Below are 20896 nucleotides of genomic sequence, written 5' to 3' on the forward strand. Positions count from 1 at the left end.
CTCCAAGGAATTTTCTCAGAAGAAAAACATCCGTTAAAAATTGCTTCAATTGGACAAGCTATTATTCAAGCTGTGCGCCCAAGGGTGATTATAGCACCATTACAGTTGAGCCTATCAGTACAACTACACCAACATTTTGCTTCAAAATACCTTGTTGACACTCTCAACAAAATGGGATTCTGTTCCTCATACAGTGAAGTGCAAAAGTTTGAGTCCTGCGCAGCTCTAGTTGAAGGGAACTCCCGATTTGATATACCTGCGGAGTCTTGTATGCAATTTATCGCCGATAATGTTGACCATAATTCTAATACAATAGACGGGGGTCACAATACATTTCATGGTATGGGGATCATGTCAACAGCCACCCCAGGTTTCTTCAACAATAAACGTGTTCCTAGAGTCGATGTTTCAAGATTTAGGAACAATCGACATAAAAATCTACAGGAAAGCTTTGGAGTTGCAAGAAGTGAAATTTGACGAGCTTCAAAGCCTTCGGCACATCGACAAGTATCATCACTTGGATGTCTTATCACGGATAATTAAACCACTAAAGTCTCCAACGCCATCATGGTCAGGATTTATGCAAATGTTGCACAAAGGTGATCATCCCGGAAAAACATCAATGGTGTTTTTTCCAATGATAGATTTGGAACCTGGAGATATGTCCTGTATATATTCAACATTATTGTTTGTCACAGGTGAAGCCGAAAAATACGCAAGAGTTCCAATTGTCACGTTTGACCAGCCACTGTACTGGAAATCTGTTATCATAATCAGAAATGAATCAAAAGATCATGTGCTACGAAACATCGTATTACGCCTCGGTGGGTTTCATTTACAGATGAGTTTTCTCAGGGATCCATTGGTCATTTGATGGCAGGTTCGGGTCTAGAGGAAGTCCTTGAAACAGTATATGCTCCTAACGCAGTTAAACATATGCTCAATGGTAAAGCGGTATCAAGAGCTCTTCGTGGTCATTTTTTAGTGGAATCCGCCCTTAGCAGCATCGTGATCAAAAAAGCCTTTGGAATTGCTGAAGATCTACAAAGCAGTGACACTTGTAATTCAAACAAGGACCTCAAAGAAGTGTAAGATATATATGAGGACCTTCTGAAGGGGAACATAACAATCGTTGATGCTGTACGTAATACAGTTTTTGATAGAATAGAAAGTGTACTCTCCAATTATAAGGATTTACTATCAGAATGCAGAATGGCAAATTTATGGTTCCAGTATCTTGAAATGATTGATCTTGTCCAGAAATTTATCAGAGCGGAAAAAACAGGTGACTGGCTGCTTCACTTAGACACCGTTCAAAGAATGCTGCCATATTTTGCCGCTTCTGGACACAATTTGTATCTTAAATTAAATCCACTTACATCTACCTTTCCGATATGCAGAAGCTTCAATCATCACATCCCTTGATATATGAATCTTTCTTGTCTGGGAAACATGTGATAAGAAGATCAGATCGTTTTTGGGCCGGTATCTGGACAGACCTGACAATTGAGCAAGTTCTCATGAGAAGTCTAAAGACATCTGGTGGTCTCACAAGAGGGCGAGGTATAACAGAGTACCAACGAACTCTGTGGGTCTTATCTTCTCCCTTGTGTGCCGAATTCAGAGATGCGCCATCGCTACTATCTCTAAATAAATGTTCTACATTCGTACTTGATGGAGGATCTCTGCTACACAGGTTTAACTGGCCACAGAAATCAACTTTCGAACAAATACTGACGATCTACGTGCAATATGTCACCCACAAATTTACAAATGCCTGTGTTGTATTTGATGGCTACAACAACGCACAATCAACCAAGGATCTCACCCATCAGAGAAGATCAAAGGGTTTACAGTCTAGGAAGACTATATTCAGCGAATCTACTGTATGCACCGCGAAAAGAGAGCATTTTCTGTCAAACAAAGAAAACAAGAAAACATTTATTCAAATGCTGTCTACAAGACTCCGAGAAGCCGGTTGTGAAGTAATACAATCTGAAGCAGATGCAGACCGTACTTTGGTTTTCACAGCTCTTCAGAAAGTGAGAACTCAGTCCGTTGCTTTAGTTGGCGAGGATACTGATTTGCTCATACTATTACTTTATCATGTAGAGCCTGATATCGAAAAGGAGTTATTCTTTTATTCCGACAAGCAAATGAAAAACCATCGGATTTGGAACATATATAACACAAGACAGATTCTTGGAAAAGACCTATGTCAGTGTCTCTTAGTGATGCACGCTTTGACGGGATGTGATACAACATCCCGGCTGTATGGAATCAGTAAACATGTCACACTCAAGAAGATGAAGGCAAATTTATACTTTTATATAACAGCCAGTAAGCCTTTCCTAGATAAATTTGCCTCTGTCACTAAATTGGAGCAAGTTGGAGAGGAGATGTTGGCGTCATTGTATGGGGCATTACGAGGAGAAGGTTTGGATATTTTGCGATTCAGAAAATTTGTTACCAAAATGTCAAAGGTAGAGAAACATATTGATGTACAAAGTCTCCCACCTACTTATGAATCTGCAAAGCAACATGTATATAGAGCGTATCATCAAGTACAACAATGGATAGCAAACGACTTGGACGCGACAAAATGGGGATGGAAATTGAATGACACTGGTTATCTTCTACCGATTAAGACTAAATTGGCACCAGCACCGTCCGATCTTCTGAAAATAATTCGTTGCAATTGTCAAAGCAACTGTGACTCAAAGCGGTGCAGTTGCAGATGACACGGAATTAAATGTTCAATTTGTTGTGGAGAATGCCGTGGTACAAGTTGTACGAATGCTGAACCTTGCCATGATGATGATGACTAATTTATCATTCAATTGAATATTTTTTGTATACATGAATGATGAACTGAACACGTGAGATGGTGGTGATCATCATTCACTAGCATTATAAATGCTGCACACATGTTTAAACAAGCCATAAGTTATTACTGAAATAACTCAATATATTGATATTTGTATTGTGAATTAAACAAGAAATCTATTAGTGAAAATATACATGTACTTTGTATGGATTATGATAATAACGATGATGTGTCAGATGATGCTTAAACATAATGATTTGTGTGCTGAATTACGCTTTCAAATGAATATTTTTCTTTTATCTTTATTGATGTCAACTTCGCTTTCAAAACAAAGTTAGTATTACACCAACCCCCTATATTCATGCAAGATTTACTTGAAAAGTACTCGGAGAATTTTGGAAAATAGATTATTAGTTATTGATATTTAAACAGGTAGATCATATATATATATATATATATATATATATATATATATATATATATATATAATCCAAATAGAAAGAGTTGATATCACAGAGTCAAAATAATTCAATAAAAAAAGCAGGAAAATATACAGTTCCAAAATATATTTAAATCACTAGCGCTTTCTGGATTTAAATTTATTTAAAATTTGTATTCACCTGAGGATGGATGTTAAAATCCAGAAAGCGCTAGTGATTTAAATATATTTTGGAACTGTATATTTTCCTGCTTTTTTTATTGAATTATATATCTACCTGTTTAAATATCAATAACTGTATGTCACTCTAGTACTTTATACGATATTTTATCTGCCTTTCATGTTTCGCGTCTTCCAAAATGTATGGAAATCGACAAACCTGAGAACGTATATATCCATGAATGGCGATAAAATACCATTTAAGCTACCCATTTTCAAACTAGAATTACCCGAAAAGTGCTCGGTGGATTTCAGTGGATTTTGGAATATATATTGTCTAGGGTCTACCTGTTGATGCTCTGTAATCAGAATTTCTGTTGCAATTAGTTCAAGGTTGACCCCCAATATCCACTATTTTGTCTGGACTATAAACTCTGAATATATACATGTAATATAAATGTACTCGCCAATAATTTCCAACCAATTTAAAATTCAGATCCATTTATAAATGCATGTGTGAGTGTCTAAATATGACGGGTACATAATGATACTGTAAACAACATATATTAATTTGTGACGACTTTATTTTGTGATTTACCAGTGAAAACCAGTAATTTTTGTGACAGAGATTTAATCTTGAACAAATACAATTAAAAACAGTAAAGATGTGCTTTATGGTAAGAAATATTTGTAAATATGTTTTTGCGAACTTTGCGACAATAACAGCTGCTTTACAGTATGCATAAATATAAAATGAATTGCGCTGCTTACATGTATAATTCATTTTGATCAGAATTGAAAATTTCCAAAATGTAAGTATTAAACATGATACGAAATAATAGGGGTTATATTCAAAGCAGACTGTCCCCTCACATTACATGGCATATTGAACCCTAGATTGTTCCCATTAATGACCTTTTTTTTTTTACTTATATATACATTAAAAATCAATTAACATGTAAAAAATACAGGTTTTTATCATGAAATTGTGCATTTGATATTATGTAGCAGGTTTGAATGAAAGATGTCATTCAAATACACTAAATATCTTGCACATGTAATTTTGAATTATACTAAGCTGCATTAACAATTTCAGTGACCTCAATCTTTGACATTCGATCATCCTTGAAAATTGATATAAACTAAATATGAAATATATGTGCAAGTCAATTAGTATATTCCTGCTAGTGCCATTGAAATCAGATACAGCAAACAGTCACACAAAACCTAGATGTACAACAGCTAGCTGAGCTTATTCAGGTTTTCCTTACCAGTGGCCTTGACCGAATCACTTTAATCTTAAAAACCTTATGTGTAAGCATACAGGATCTGCAAGTTCAAACTGAAAGCAAAAACAAACGACAACATCTACCACCACCAGCGGTACACAAGGAAAGAATTAATTCCCCTTCAGTGACCTTGTGTATATATTTGCCAGGTCTATGTAAATTAAATTACCTTCTTAATATTTCCCCCTGGTAATGTAATTTGTATCTTCCTGTTTCTCTAAGATGAGGTTGAATTTGTTTTCACACTGATCTACTTATGATATACTCAAACTAGGAAGGAGGGGCATCATCATGCAATTAGTACATGTTAATGTTACAATGGTAAACAGATGATTTAATGTGCTGTAGGTAGACATTTAAACAACTGATTGTATATTGTGTCTAAATGTAATTGTTTGTCAATCAGCTAGCAGATCATAAAGGGAGTTAACTCCTTAGCTTTTGAGCACAACTGCGCAGACTGTGCTGTAACTGTGTAGAGATTGGTTCAATACTGCTGATCTCATTAGTCCAAAATATTATACATGTATATTCCTTAAACCTATCCAGTTAAGAAATTTTGTGTCAATTAAAATTTTGAAAGGCTTTTGCAGAGATTATATTTTCGGGCGGAAGGATTGCTTTAAAGTTCTAAATCTGCATGATTTTACAGATTCTGTTTTATCCAATATATCGTCAATATATATATTTATTCCTCTATATTTGTATTTCGTTCAATTTTGTAATTTAAGACACAAGTAGCAAGTAAACTGTGAGATTTAGAACTAAATTGTGTCAATTTGTATGACATTTTTTCAAATTGTGTCAATTTGTATGACATTTTTCCAAAGGGAACACAGATTATTCAGAATGTCTCAATCAAATTACCCAAAATTTGGTACAAATAATTCAGTATTTTGGCCTATAATTTAAAAATTTGATCTAAAACTCCCACTTTTTAAATTCATTTTAGAGACTGTAATTTATGTGTAATTCTAAAAATTTACAGTACCCCTAATTCATGTGTTCTATTAAACTCTCAAATTTTATATTATGATTTTTTTCCTATATATCTTGTGCAAAAAGGTCATTATTTATTTCAAATCATCTAGTATAAAACTTTGTATATCCATATTTTTAAAAGATTATGACCCCTGAGTTGTTTTTTTGTTGTAGTTGATTTCCTATAACTCCCCTTCAATGTAGAATTCGAAAATATACTTCCTCAAAAATTTACAATACTACAAAACTCATGTGCGAACTGCTTTTGGATCTGATTTTAACTGAACAGGTTTTTGATCACTGCATGGTGGCCTGCAGATAGCTCAGTTGGAAGAGCATCTCACTAAATTGTGATTCGGGGTTTGGGTTCAAATCCCAGTCTGGTCCATTGCATTTTCTCCCTTCCTGTGCCATAATTGTGTCTACATCCTCATTAAAGAGGAGTATATTGCATCATTGCTATAGATTAAAACGCTTTCTTTAAAAAAACATATAGCAGCAGGCTCTGAGGGACTGGAAAAAGCAGACATTGATATTTGTTCCTACCTGTATAAAACAAGGTATTGTGGGATAGAGCGCACCAAGACAGAATGAAGAAAAATATGGTATATCACGTTGTGTTTACATTCACTTTGATGGTCCATGTCGCATTACAAATGAAGCAACACAACACACACTTATTTTGAGATAGGATTATTTTATAAGATACATGTACTATATGACAATTACTGACAAATAGGTGAAAGGTTTATAATTTTAATTTCCTCTTAAACTGAGTCACATGAACGGAAGACGATGGTCACAATGTGGAGACGTCACCATTAAAAATACATCTGGCAATATAAACTTATCTGAGAGTTGTGACCTTCACCCTGATATCAATAGATCACATAAAAGAGTTAAAGTGATTACAAATATAAATGTAGAAAATTCAAACCAAAAATAAATATTTCTGGATTTTTTTTTTAGATAGGAATATACAATTAGCAAAGATTCATTTGGTGGTAATTTATGGTAATAGAAGGGGGCGGGTCAAATTTATATTTTCCCCTAAATCTGCAAAACATGCAGTTGTATTATAAGATCTGCAACACACCTAATAAAAATTACCTAATGATATAAATGGGTGATTTCAGGTGCTAAAGGTGGACAATTGATTTGTATTATATATGTCACATACAAAAAAATGTAGTAAACAGGCAATTGATTTATATGTCACATGGTAAACAGGTGATTTAAGGTGAACAATTGATTTATAAGTCACATTGGTAAACAGGTGATTTAAGGTGAACAATTGATTTATATGTCACCTTGGTAAACAGGTGATTTAAGGTGAACAATTGATTTATGTCACCTTGGTAAACAGGTGATTTAAGGTGAACAATTGATTTATGTCACCTTGGTATTAAAGGGACTGATTCACGATTTTCCCCAAAATTTTGTTTTTCACTTTTAATGATCAAAATTTACTGTCTAATGTGTTTTAAAAATTTCAAATAAAAATTAAGGTTATACATCATCACAAAACCTCATGTTAGAGAGTTTATTATTTGTTTATAGTAAACAAAGATTGCGGTATGTTATTGTTTGTGAAATTTTCAAAAGAAATGGATATTGATCTAAGTTTATTATATCTTTCACATTTCAAGCATTCTTTGGGTAAAATGTGTCATCTAAAAGTTAAAATTTGTGACTATGCAAAATTAAGATGCTTTATAATACAAAATTAACATTTCACTGGTTTGTTTGTATACATGAAAAGACTCGAGTCTTTGTTTACATAACACATATTTAGGACTAAAATATTGCTTTTATTCTTGCATTCAGTAGGTCAAAATTTTGGCAGTCAACATTTACTCAGTTATATTCTTTATATTCAGCATCAAAAATGAAAAACTAGACTTGCTCAAGTCTCTATGTTTAATAATCAGAGCTCTCTTTAATACTTTTGATAATGCCAAACATAGCAACAGACTTCCTATTGTTCTCTTATAGTTTGTCTTAAGTTTCAAAACACTTTAATTCACCTTATTGACTTTTCTTACACACTTACGGCAAACTTTATTAGTATGGGTGTCTGGATTTATGTCAATGTGCAAGTAATATCTTTCAAGTAACACAAAATATTCTGTCTTTGATGATCCTTGGAACTACTTTGCAAAATTCACCATTTTTTTGTACATTCTTTTCTGCTTTTCCAACTTATGCAATCTGTAAACTTAAAGAAGTCCTTCAAATGATAAAAACAACAAGAGATGTTTGTAAAACACATATGCCCCCCATGGTGCAAAATTGAAAAGGGTTATACACACACATCATTTAATTGAGAGTAGTATCATCAATTCAAAATATTGAGCAGACAATATCTTCCTATGTCAAGAGTGGATTGACCGTGTGACATTAAGTATGGCAGAGAGCAGAGAAACACAGTAAAATTTGGATGAAATGATAATGTAATAAAAACATAGAGACTTGAGCAAGTCTAATGAAAAACATGCATGCATTGTTAAAGGAATGAAAATAAAGTTCTGTCTTTTTTTTATAGACAGGAAATGAATACTGCAGTGATCATACATTTCATTTTTAAAGTTATTAATAATATGAACTTGAGACTTTCAAAATATTGCTATTTTCAGATGATAAGCATCTAGTGTAAAGCTTTGACTAACCCGAGGAAATGGGTTTCTGTTATGCTTTTTTCTAACAAACCCCTGGTCTGGTTTTCTGATGTACTAACAAACCCCTGGTCTGGTTTTCTGATGTACTAACAAACCCCTGGTCTGGTTTTCTGATGTACTAACAAACCCCTGATTTGGTTTTCTGATGTACTAACAATAATTAACCGCCGCGGTGGCCGAAAGGTTAGAGCACCTAAGTCGTTAAAACAGGTAGTGACAGTTCCATCGCCAAATGCTCGGTATTAGGTATGAATGTCATGGGTCCTCAGAGATGACCTTAAAAACGGATGACCCGTGTCACAGTAGGTGTGGCACGCTAAAGAACCCTCACTGCTCAATGGACGTAACGAAGCGCCGAGTATAGGCCTAAATTTGAAGCCCTTCATCGGTCTTGGTGACGTCTCCATATGAGTGAAAAATTCTCGAGTAAGACGTTAAGCAAGATACAATCAATCAATCAATCAATCAACTAACAATAATTGGTCTGGTTTTCAGATAAACTACTCTTAGACTATTAATTGTTAGGTTATTCTTTACACACTGATTTGGACTACAGATTACTCTGTTTACCCAATCAAAATATAGCACCCAGGGTGGGTGTGATCAGTCAACAGGGGATGCTTACTCCTCCTAGGCACCTGATCCCACCTCTGGTATATCCAGGGATCCGTGTTTACCCATCTCTCCACTTTGTATTCCTTATTAGGAGTTATGAGACATGATCATGGTTTGTTATCTTTACTTTTTCCTTAGACCTACCAAATAATTTCTGGCCTACTTGTGCTTTTAACACTGAAACAAATACACATGCATACATACAATAGTGACCTATCAATTTTCAGGTATATAACCATGATTATACCACCACTAGAAAAATGACACACTGCTATCCCTATATATCTGTTATCAATATATCAGGTAAGCTAGCTGAAATTATACCTGGCATCAGGAAGTTTTTATGTCTTTCTCAAGTTTTCAAAACATTGATCCATGATGTGTACTTTACAGTGACTTTTATCTTAGTATGAAACAAAAATTACACACAAATACAGATCTGCAGGTTTTCTATCAATTTGGTGAGAAAGGGCTGGCATTTTCATTTGATGTCATTATCATATTATTTATCATAAGCATTATAATCCATTCTGGAAATTTAAAAAAATAATTGCTCTTTGGCTTACAGTCAGACTGCCCGTTACCAAAGAATTAAGGCTTGAAATCGGGAGCTCTAACGTAAGATGAATCGCCCCCCTGGGTCTTCTTTCTATTAGTCTAATGTGATTTGGTCATTGCATGGTATAAAACTACCAGAGTAGTCCAAGAAAACTCATCTTTCCAATGAGTGAGCAGCCACCACACCCTCTCATATAAAAACATGGCCATGCAACGATGAGGATCTATTTCAAAATTTGTGTTGAGTCACCATCAATGTTTATAAGTTTAATACTCTTGAAATTCACCCCTCATCTTCAGGCAGAGGTAAAATTCAAATGAATAAACAGTGCATGCTTGTAAATAATTCAACAGTTAATTGCTGTGTTTATTATCAGAACTTAGTTTTAGTAGTCATAGATAAACTGAAGTTTTAAAAAACATATAAGTATATTGTAAGCCATAAATGATTTTATTAAAGGGCTATATTTTATGGTGGAAGATTGAAAAATAAAAAGATCGAGTACCAGTTGTTTTCTATTTCACGTGATTTCTTTTCACAATTCACATACTAAAAGCAATCATTTCTTTTCACATACATGTAAAGCAAGTACCTGTTAATTAACATACACATTTGCAATATTCACAAAATATTCACCAACATACACATTTTAGCAGATACACCCTTATACGTGCATGTGTCTTCCATAATTCATTATGTTCATAATTAAGCTAACATCCTTAGTTCGACATCATACCACCGTGCATGTATGTACATTGGTTTGATACATGTAACACATTTCATGTGCATATAATGTGCCGAGCATTATGAGATTCTAAGATAGATAGATACAGTGAATTCACTTGATGCTTATACTGTCAATTATGCTCATTTTTTAAATTAATTGAAAATTCCTGGACGCAGCAATTGATTGGTTTGTAAATCAAGTTTAATATATAAGTTACAGGAATGTTAAATCAATTTAGTCTGGATATTTATGAAGAATGTGGTGAATATAATATATACAAGTCATGTAATATATCTCCAGTGACTTAATAAATTATTGATGAATATAGTTATACGTAATAAATATTCACAAAAAAGAATATTATTCAGTTGTTTTATGCATCATGTAAATAGAGAATATTGTTATGGTATATATATTTCATAACTTTACCATCAATTGATGCAGATAATTCATACTGCATGCTAACATTTTGGATACTAATTATAAGCCTCAGGGAATGATTTATAAGATATCTAGATATGAATATGTAATTATGTATAAATATAGTACGTCAGTCGAGAAGTTTCAACTTATAAATTCAAAATTTCTTTTGATATCTGCATGACATGTCATCACTCTCAATGACAAATAAATGTGTATGTATGTAATATACTAATTCAATTATAGAGTTAGAACTTAATATTCAGATATATATCTGCAGTTTAATTTATTCTGATTTAAGTAATGCAATGAATAAATGCATGAAAACAAATGCATATGCATTATTAAATGCATATTGGCTAATCAATAAGTGTGTATATCTCTGTTATATTGACTATTTACGAATGTTGTTGACCCCTCCACCTCCCCTACTCTTCTTCATGAGAGACTCTCACCAGTCAACATCATTGAACATGGTCAATATTTAATTGATGTTGGTAACAGGAAAACGTTTGTTATTCTCAAAATAAACGATTAGTTTTAAGAATACTTACAATAATCGAACTGAGTAACTGTTATTCCATGACTCCAGATTTTTTAAGGGTAATTAAACCTTTGACGCGGAGTAACGACTTCCTCTTCTAAAATTCACTTCCTGGTTCAAAATTATTTTGTTTTTGATAAGTCTCTCGGAAAACTTTTGCCAAGAGAACTGTTGAAAGTCTTCAGATTCTTTTAAAACTATATTGGCAGTCTAATTAAACGATTTAATCCTGCAAATGGATTCTATAAAACACGAACTTGTGTAGCAATCGAGAACTGTGTTGTTAATAATACTGATCGGGATCGAATTTACTGTAAGCGCCTCCTAGACGTCGATCAGGGGGCAAGTGTACAGAAAAGTTTTAATTTTCAACATGGGAACATGTTTGAGGGGCTCAAATCTTATATTTAAAGCAAAGCAAATCCACAGGTAAATATTCAGTGTCTAATTTGAGTGATCCATGTTTGTCAACCAATTTGATCAAAGGTCTTCGAAGTCAAGCCTGCTTTTGTGCATGGGTTTCGAGGATGATTGAGGAACAGAGGAAATTCAAACTGAATCATATAAAACATGTATGACATGTTGAAGGGGTCCACAGCATAGGTTCAATACAAGAGAGAGAGAGAGAGAGAGGGGGGGGGGGTAAACTTAGTCCTGTGGTTGCATGGAGACAGCCTACTGTCTTTACATGCACGATGCTCTCATCCAGGAGGTTCTAGTTAACTTATCACGGTGAGATTCGTCGAGGCTGGATATTTGGACTGACGCCTCTTCCGAATCTCAGACCAGTGTCATACAAGTGATTCGGGAAAACTTTCCTGAACTTCAGCCGTTTGTTGCGATTAAAATGGGTTAGACTGATCAAATTTCTTGCCCCCTCAACTTTTCGCCTTAGACATCCTATTAACTCCCTATCACAATGAAACATGCATTTCTTACCTTTACAAGGTGTAAATCCCAGGGCTCACACTGGACCAAAATTTTGTGTCGCAACCTGGCGCGCATGCATCGACTCATACACGTTTACTGTAGATCTATATTTCATGTATATTATTCAAGAGGCATATACAACATATATCTCTGATTATTCTTACATAATGTATACAACATAGCTTTGTTTAGCTTTTATCACAAATCACTATAATTATTAGGATATTGTGAAAATCGATTGTATTTCAGCAGATTGCTTTTTAGTCAGTCTGATGACATTGCAGCACAATCATGGTTTTATTTCTAAATATTGTTTTTGGCTATTAAGTTTACTCAATTCTATTTCATACCAGAAAAAAAATAGGAATATTTCATAGCATATAAACTGGCTATATTAAATAAAGACAAGAAATGAGTTTCTAAATGTTTATTAATCATTTTAGTAGTGTAAATGACATATATTACTCATTAAATTTGCAGTCTAGAAAAAGTCACTGACAAAGTTACTAAAAATTAATTACTGTAATACATAACACATGATCATAGTTTCACATCACATTTTCACTGAAGAATCCTGTTTTCATCTTGAAATCCAGAATGACAAAGTGGTCCTTTGGTGAATCTCATCATATAGAGGAGAAGGGACTTCATGAAGTCTGAAACAAATTTTAAATGGCTTAAGATGATGTGAAGTCAAAAGATGACAAGATAGCAATTTCAGAAGAAACTACTGTTTTGCGTTTTCTCATGGCCATTTTCTAAATAGATCAAACTAAAGACCTAAAGAATAATGCAATTTCCCAACATTCCTCTATTTATACACTATATTAACGTCAAATGGATTCGAAAATATAGCTGAACATTCTAGTTTACCTTTCTAGATGAAATCGCTTTTGTACTGTGATGAACCGACAAATTAAATTTTATATATTTTTATTAACACGGAAGTATCTTCCATTGAATAGCTTGTGTGCACAATCACACGCTTTTTATTCCATCCAGTACAAAACAGGTAGCTCCCCAGTAATGACTCGGGGTATCTCTATATTTACGATATGTACTGTAGGCAACTGGCACGCGCAAAGTTCATTTCATTAACACCTACCTGCACATAGAGGATCAACCCTTTGTTTTGTGTAAACTGCTAAATAAACAAGACGCCTCTAAGTCTTATTGTTCCCATGCGACAGGGTATCCACATTATGCACAGGTAAAACAGCCCTGAGGCTGTTTGGATGCCAACAGCTGAAATTCAAAATGGCGCGCGAATACTAAAATACGAAATGTCCGTGTCACATTTCCGGAATTTCTGTCGCATTTTTTTCTGAAAAATCGCAAAATGCGACAAATGCGATGGGTAGCGCGAGCCCTGAATCCCACAGTAAATAAAGCTGGCTATTTTTGAAGCCACTGAAAACGACCACCATTTCATATTTACCTTCTCAATATGGAAGAATTCCGATAGTATATATTTCATTATAGTTTGTACTGCTATTGGAGATACAGAATTTACTGATTGACGATTACTCTATACAAAGCATTTAAGCATAAAAATTAAATGCAATAAAAAGAAAACTGTAATTTTTAACCAATCTATTTGAAGGCATCCTAAGCTAAGCTGACATTACCAGTCATGCAACTACTGATTTAGAAATTTTTTTCCCCCAAAGATCTCACTGTTGATGGTTTAAAATACTAAGAGCGCGTTTGATTACAAGCAAACCGAAACCGGATTCGTAAACTGTGTCGTTTGTTTCTGCAAAACCGGAACCAGATTCGAGAAACCGCGAATCCTGCTCTGAGGCTGGATTTTTTGGTTTCAAGATGACGGCCGATAAAGTTCCATAAGTTTTGTCATTTCATTATTGAAGTTTTGTTATTTGTTAATCCTTATAGATTGTTAGATAGTTTGCGTATGTGCAAATGTCAACAACAGAATGCTATTTTGGGACAGTTTTACCTATATAATTACCAAACAGACGGAAAACCAAAGCAAGACGCACATGGCCTAGACGTTCCCTGTAAATACATGTGTACTGGTTATGGAAACGCATTTACACGTTAGCTAGGGTTAACATTCAATAAAAAGAAGAAATAAATCACAGGTCGTTCCGTACCCAAATCAGTCCTGCTATCGAAAGAAATTTACAACAGGTTGGGAATAATACGTATAAAGGTCAATTCCTTCATCCTCAAACAAAAACTCAAGCCATGGATAGCATTCTACATTACTGACAGCCATCTTGCTAAAATCCAGTTTCGGTTTGAGCGTTTGATTACAAGCAGTTGGTTTACGAAACCAGATTCAAAAACCGAATCCAGTTTTGTTGTAATCAAACACGCTCTTAGTATTGTTTGTAGTAACAGATTCTAATATGTTAACTCTTTAATAGTCAGCAATTTTTTTTTATGGCGACTGCACTTATTGGTACTGGTAGTGGAATGCAGAATAACTCAAATGTATGCACAGTGCAATTAGGTGCTTAGGATTATATTTAGCCATATACAGTGGAGCCTTGTTAATCCGGACACTTTGGTTCCCAGCAAAATCGTCCGGATAAATGAAGCGTCCGGATAATTGAATTGCATATTTTCTAGCTTTACATAAGTAACCAATATGTGCCTACTTTATTGAATCAGATGCATAGTGAATTAAACACATGATAATGTTAACATTTACATGCATTTCAAAGCACTAAAATTTAATGTACGTGTTCAGTGTATTTGCCTGTACTTACATTGTACATTATGATCCCTACAAATAAATATACAAAACTGTGTACCGTATGCACTAAAACAAATAATGAAGCACTTTATGTAACTATAAGTAAATAAATCATTAGTAACTAACATAATCATTTACACTTCAAACATTTCATCACACTTTCACTTCTTAAAGAGGCCGGTAATTTCCATCTGTCACGATTCACGGGTTCTGCGGTCTGTTAAAACAATCTTCATCGTCCAAAGTTGATATAAGAATTTCGTGATTATCATGTCAGTTGACAACATTCTTTAACCAAAATTCAATCTGCCAAAGTTTATATTTCTTATTCTATAATTATCCAAGACAATATCGGGAGAACAAAATCATTTAAGCTCGTAATATCAAGACCTGCTACTGCTTTGACCTAGTCATGCGCACCTATTATTTTCATGATGCGATAATAACGGAACAAAACTCGGTTGAAACTAACATTACAGGTACATACAGAATTTAATTGTCATTTTCCTTAAAATGGTAATTTTCTCACTTCTACCCAGAGTTTAAAAATTCGAAAGCAATAAAGCTCTACAACATTGAAACAAGAATCAATCGTACACAGGTACATTCTACATGTGTGACATTCTAAACGTTAAAAACTTATACTACATGTGCATGAACATACATGTATATTTCACGCCAATCAACAGTATAAAATCCAGAATCTAGAAGTATAATCTACACTCTTTAGATTTGAATAAGCCGATATCAATTTACGAATCAGTACAACTGATATGTGTAGCAGTTAAAAAATTATCATTACAGCATGATGTTTAATTTATTAATACTATTAGGGTATTGATCAAAACTATATATTAATATGCTACAGATTTATTTACAAAATTCAACACTACACGCAATAAAGATCTTATGTGCGAAAATTGGCAATACAATGTCTCGATCGGCACGTGCTATCTAACGGACTTATCATCACACACCACCTAATTGGAGGGAGGTGTTGACAGGGTACAGGTAATCGCTTCAATTAGACAGTTTGGCTTGTTTTCTTTATAATTTACGCCTTGCTAAAATTGTCCGACACAGACCTTCCCTAAACAAAATTACCGTCCGGATTAACGGTACAATTTTCAATGCATTATAACGTTTTGTAGTAAAAAGTGACCGTCCAGATCCGGAACGTGAATTTCTGGATTAATGATGCAAAATAATGTATAAAAATTCTGTTCCCTAAAAAAATCGTCCGGAAGGTGAAGCGTCTGGATTAATGGCGTCTGGATTACCGAGGCTCCACTGTACTACAGTACATAGTCTAGTCATGAGATGGCAGTGCTGGTTGCGATAAGCAAACAGTGCTCCAAGTCACATCTGCTATCAGGTCGCAAAATGGCGACCTAAAAATATTTCTGGTCGCCATTTTCAAATTTCTAGTCGCCATGTTCAAAATTTCTATTCCCCATGGTAAAAGATTTTGTAAATAAGACCTACAAGGTTTTTTTAAAATTTGAATATCTTTCAAGAAAAAAAATCAACACCCTTTAAGTATTTTGTTTGTTTTATTATTAAACTGAATAGAAATGTGCTGTGAAACATGATGGATGCTAACAAGTCAAGTATTTACTCTGGCAAAAGTTGTATTGCATTGGGCCATCCTCTACATATTTTACAGTACGCTTCTGGGGAAGAAAACCCAGCCTTCCACACAAGGATTTGCTTTAAAGTCCTCAATACGTGGGCCTTCACTGCTTATGTGAATAAGAGCTTCTATTTTTGTTGGATCTTTTGCTGAACAATCAGTACCAGCATCAATAAGAACACTACATCCCGAGTTCGTAATTGTCTGTGAAAATTAGCAGCAAGAGTTGCCCCGCTCGACTTACTGCTAATGATGCAGTCACTGACAAAGACGTGTCTCTTACTGTTGCCGTGAATAGTCACACTTCCACATTTGAAAGATGTACACCAAGTCGTGGTGAAATCAGACAATGGGTGTCCAGAAATTGTGGACGTTGCTGGCTGCTTGGTCTCACAAAAAATTCTACAAAACATTTTGCAATCTCTGTATATCAACCACGAAAATTTCTTCAGCCATTAGGACTGGGGTTCTTCCTTTACTTTTGCATTTTTCATTAGACACAGCTATGTCATCTTTAAATGCAGAACTTTCTCCGTGTGATTCTTTGATTTCTTCATTACATGTACTAGGCCGAGGCTTCTACGTTTTACTACTGATAAATCCAAAGTTCTTTTCAAGGTATCACACCGGTAATTGTCCAATCGAAATGAACTTAGTCAATTGTAGTTCCATATATTTAAAGAAATATTTTTTTTCCTTGCGCTATTTTTCTCATTTCCTCTTCTTCTTTTCTCTTAATTTTTGTACCCCTGATTAGGAAATTTTGTGTAATTTGTAGAAATAACCAAGTGTATACAAAGGAACTATTTGCTGTTGGTAGCTGAGGCTACTTCCTGAGGTGCACTCCGGCTGTTTACACACATGTGAAAAACACATGGATTTGAGGGTAGTCTTGTTTGCGGGTAATTTATTTTCGAAAATGCCGCATAGGGTGTTGTTTTTCTGGTGTCTGCAGACGAGATAGGTAACATAGAACGTGTCTGACTGCGTTATTTGGCATCAATTTTGTAAACTGATTTTTAATGATTTTTTTCCCTCTATAGTAATATATAGTGAAAATAATTACCGGTGTGATACCTTTAACCCTCGTTTTACCGCCATCTTGATTGTTTTCAAACGCTGTTTTGACCGAGACTGAAAAATATTTATTCAGACTTCCGATCCCGATTACAAAAATTCTACTGGATGCCCAATTTTTCTTCACTCGCAAAATTGCGACTTGAATATAACCTTAAGTCGCAAAATCGATTTTCTGGTCGCAAATGCGACCGTTTTAGTCGCAACTTGGAGCACTGGCAAATTGCTAAATGTGACAATGGCACGTTACCAGCTAGTATCAATGTGACATTTCTAAAATGAATGCTCCATATTGAAATTTTTATGTGACATTTTAAAATGATGAGTCCAAGAGACCAGTAAATTATAATCTAAACACTATATTGACAGACTGTATTGCCATAGGTAACTTTAGTTTTCTTATCTGTGTTAAAGTTACGTTTTACTTTAGGATTGATCAATCTCATCATGATTGTCTGATTTGATGTTTCCGCATCATCATTTTCTGCTCCTACAGTGTCTACTTCTGGTACTGGCTTATCATTCAGACGAAAATTAAGGAAAGTTTGCCCTTTGTCACGCTTAGGAATTTTTTTTGTGGCATCTTCAGTCTGTGCACGTTAAAATTACAATTTAACAGTATTAACCAATCAGATAACCTTTTACTGTTTGATTAGATACAGAGGAAATCAAAGTTATACTTGCGCTTAAAAGAATGTAAAGTTGTACTATTACAAAAGCACTATAGCAATAAAGATTTTTCAAGCACTAAAGCGATATAGATTCAGTGGGGGCTCAAAAGTTGAAAAGTTTGTAGACCTACGAAGTCAGTTGAGGAAAAGCTCAAACTAGATATAAATGATATGTGCCTTAGCGGCACATTGTTTTCAATATTCTATGCGCCTTTTTTTAATTTAATGCGACTATGGCGCAGGGCGCGTGCTTATCCCAATCACTGGCTGGTACTCCCCAACCAGTTTATAGAAAAACACTATACCATTGGCCTTGCCCCATTCCTGAAGGAATGGTAAGTCAAGGTTATTCAGCATACTTGTCACGATGTGATGCATCCTGGGTCTCTGGAGGTTTATTCTTCTTTTATGATACAGGCCGTTTGATGCATTACTCTGTAATAATACAGGCCACTTGTCACATTACTCTGTTATAATACAGACCACTTGACACATCACTCTGTAATAATACAGGCCACTTGATGCATTACTCTGTTATAATACAGGCCACTTGACACATCACTCTGTAATAATACAGGCTGCTTGACGCATTACTCTGTTAATAATACAGGCCGCTTGACGCATCACTCTGTAATAATACAGGCCGCTTGACGCATTACTCTGTTAATAATACAGGCCGCTTGATGCATCACTCTGTTAATAATACAGGCCGCTCGACACATTACTCTGTTATAATACAGGCCGCTCGACACAGAACTCTGTTATAATACAGGCCGCTCGACACATTACTCTGTTATAATACAGGCCGCTCGACACATTACTCTGTTATAATACAGGCCGCTTGACACAGAACTCTGTTATAATACAGGCCACTTGACGCATTACTCTGTTATAATACGGGTCACTTAACGCATTACTCTGTTATAATACAGGTCGCTTGACACAGAACTCTGTTATAATACAGGCCACTTGACGCATTACTCTGTTATAATACAGGCCGCTTGACGCATTACTCTGTTATAATACAGGCCGCTTGAAGCATTACTCTGTTAATAATACAGGCCGCTTGACGCATTACTCTGTTAATAATACAGGCCGCTCGACACAGAACCCTGTTATAATACAGGCCGCTTGACGCATTACTCTATTATAATATAGGCTGCTTGATGCATTACTCTGTTATGATACAGGTCGCTTGACGCATTATTCTGTTAATAATACAGGCCGCTCGACACAGAACTCTGTTATAATACAGGCCGCTTGACGCATTACTCTGTTATAATACAAGTCGCTTGACACAGAACTCTGTTATAATACAGGCCCTTTGACGCATTACTCTGTTATAATACAGGCCGCTTGACGCATTACTCTGTTATAATACAGGTCGATTGACACATTACTCTATTATAATACAGGCTGCTTGACACAGAACTCTGTTATAATACAGACCGCTTGACGCATTACTTTATTATAATACAGGTCGCTTGATGCATTACTCTGTTATAATACAGGTCGCTTGATGCATTACTCTATTATAATACAGGCCGCTTGACGCAGTACTTTCTGGACCTTTACTATCATACTATGTCTTTATGGAAATTATGGAAATAATTTTCACTTCTTTAGCTACAGGACATTTCTTTGTACTACCAAAAATAGTAATTCATACCATGTGAAAGAAGTTCTATCTCTCTCTCTCTCTCTCTCTCTCTCTCTCTCTCTCTCTCTCTCTCTTTATCTCTCTCTCTCTCTTTAATATATATAATAAGGCCAAAATAGAATTTAAGCTTGTTTCTTCTTTAACCCGTTCACTTCTCAATAAAATTAGGTAGGGTAGATAGGTAAAACATTTTATTCAAAATCTTAGTATTTAAGACACGTTGAATACAGATCTAGATACATTACAAATACTTCTCAAACATTGAAGATCAATAGTAATTTAATATATGTATATATATCCTCAATAAAATATTTAGGGTTGGCAGGAAAAACGTAGGTTAGGGTTGGAAAACTGGAAACACATACATATTTTATTTTGGCCTAAAATAATATATGTTTTGAAATATTCCTGTGTAGTGATTTGAACAATTCAAGAGATATACTGACAAATCAGTTGCAATGAGCAATAGTTACAAGAAATAATCTTGATTTTATCTCAGACCTTAAAGCATATTGGGGCAATCATTGCACCAATTAAGGTTGACATGATTTTGTGTCATGCACTTTCATCTGTTTATAATGAATTAATATGTGATGAGCGTATCAGGTGCTGTAGTGATGTAATTTAATGGGGTTTTTTTGTATTTGCAGAGTTCAGCTAGTCTCATGTGTATCATGTTCTCAACTACAAAGTGCTTCAAAGGGTAAGAAACACACCCAGGAATTTTATCATGTCAATCATCATTGATTTATCAATGACATTTCTAACTTCTGCAGTATGGCGACAATATTTTAAATCTTAATTAAATATTGATGGTTAATCCTATTAATCATCTGCCAGTTAATTCTGATAAGGTACAACAGATTAATGAGTTACTAACTTTAGGGTCAAAATTCAAAGTTCAAATTATATTGCTAAAGAATGAACTTGTTATCTTCCATCAATGGTTTAATTATGTTTTA

At 34.6% G+C, this 20896-nt stretch overlaps 2 protein-coding genes across 30 annotated transcripts in view; one reads left to right on the forward strand and one right to left on the reverse strand.

Moving 5' to 3' along the window:
* Positions 1 to 11390, reverse strand: part of LOC125658706 (basic salivary proline-rich protein 1-like) — a 64909-nt gene extending 53519 nt beyond the window's left edge. For 28 of the 29 annotated variants that reach the window (XR_008798537.1, XM_056149163.1, XM_048890081.2 and 25 more), the window contains exon 1: positions 11249 to 11390. The gene's annotated coding sequence lies outside the window, so the exon portion shown is untranslated. Of the gene's footprint in view, positions 1 to 6241; positions 6386 to 11248 lie in introns of those variants that run through there. The other variant, XM_056149151.1, reaches the window with a different exon arrangement.
* Positions 11391 to 11553: 163 nt separating this feature from the next.
* The window catches only part of LOC125658707 (pentatricopeptide repeat-containing protein 3, mitochondrial-like), a 67852-nt gene continuing 58509 nt past the window's right edge, over positions 11554 to 20896 (forward strand). The window contains exons 1-2 of the mRNA XM_048890085.2: positions 11554 to 11667; positions 20585 to 20637. Of these exons, the coding sequence (XP_048746042.2) occupies positions 11612 to 11667; positions 20585 to 20637 (109 nt within the window). The 5' untranslated portion in view covers positions 11554 to 11611. The remainder of the gene's footprint in view (positions 11668 to 20584; positions 20638 to 20896) is intronic.

Source organism: Ostrea edulis, chromosome 9 (genome assembly GCF_947568905.1).
Source record: "Ostrea edulis chromosome 9, xbOstEdul1.1, whole genome shotgun sequence".
NCBI lineage: Eukaryota > Metazoa > Mollusca > Bivalvia > Ostreida > Ostreidae > Ostrea > Ostrea edulis.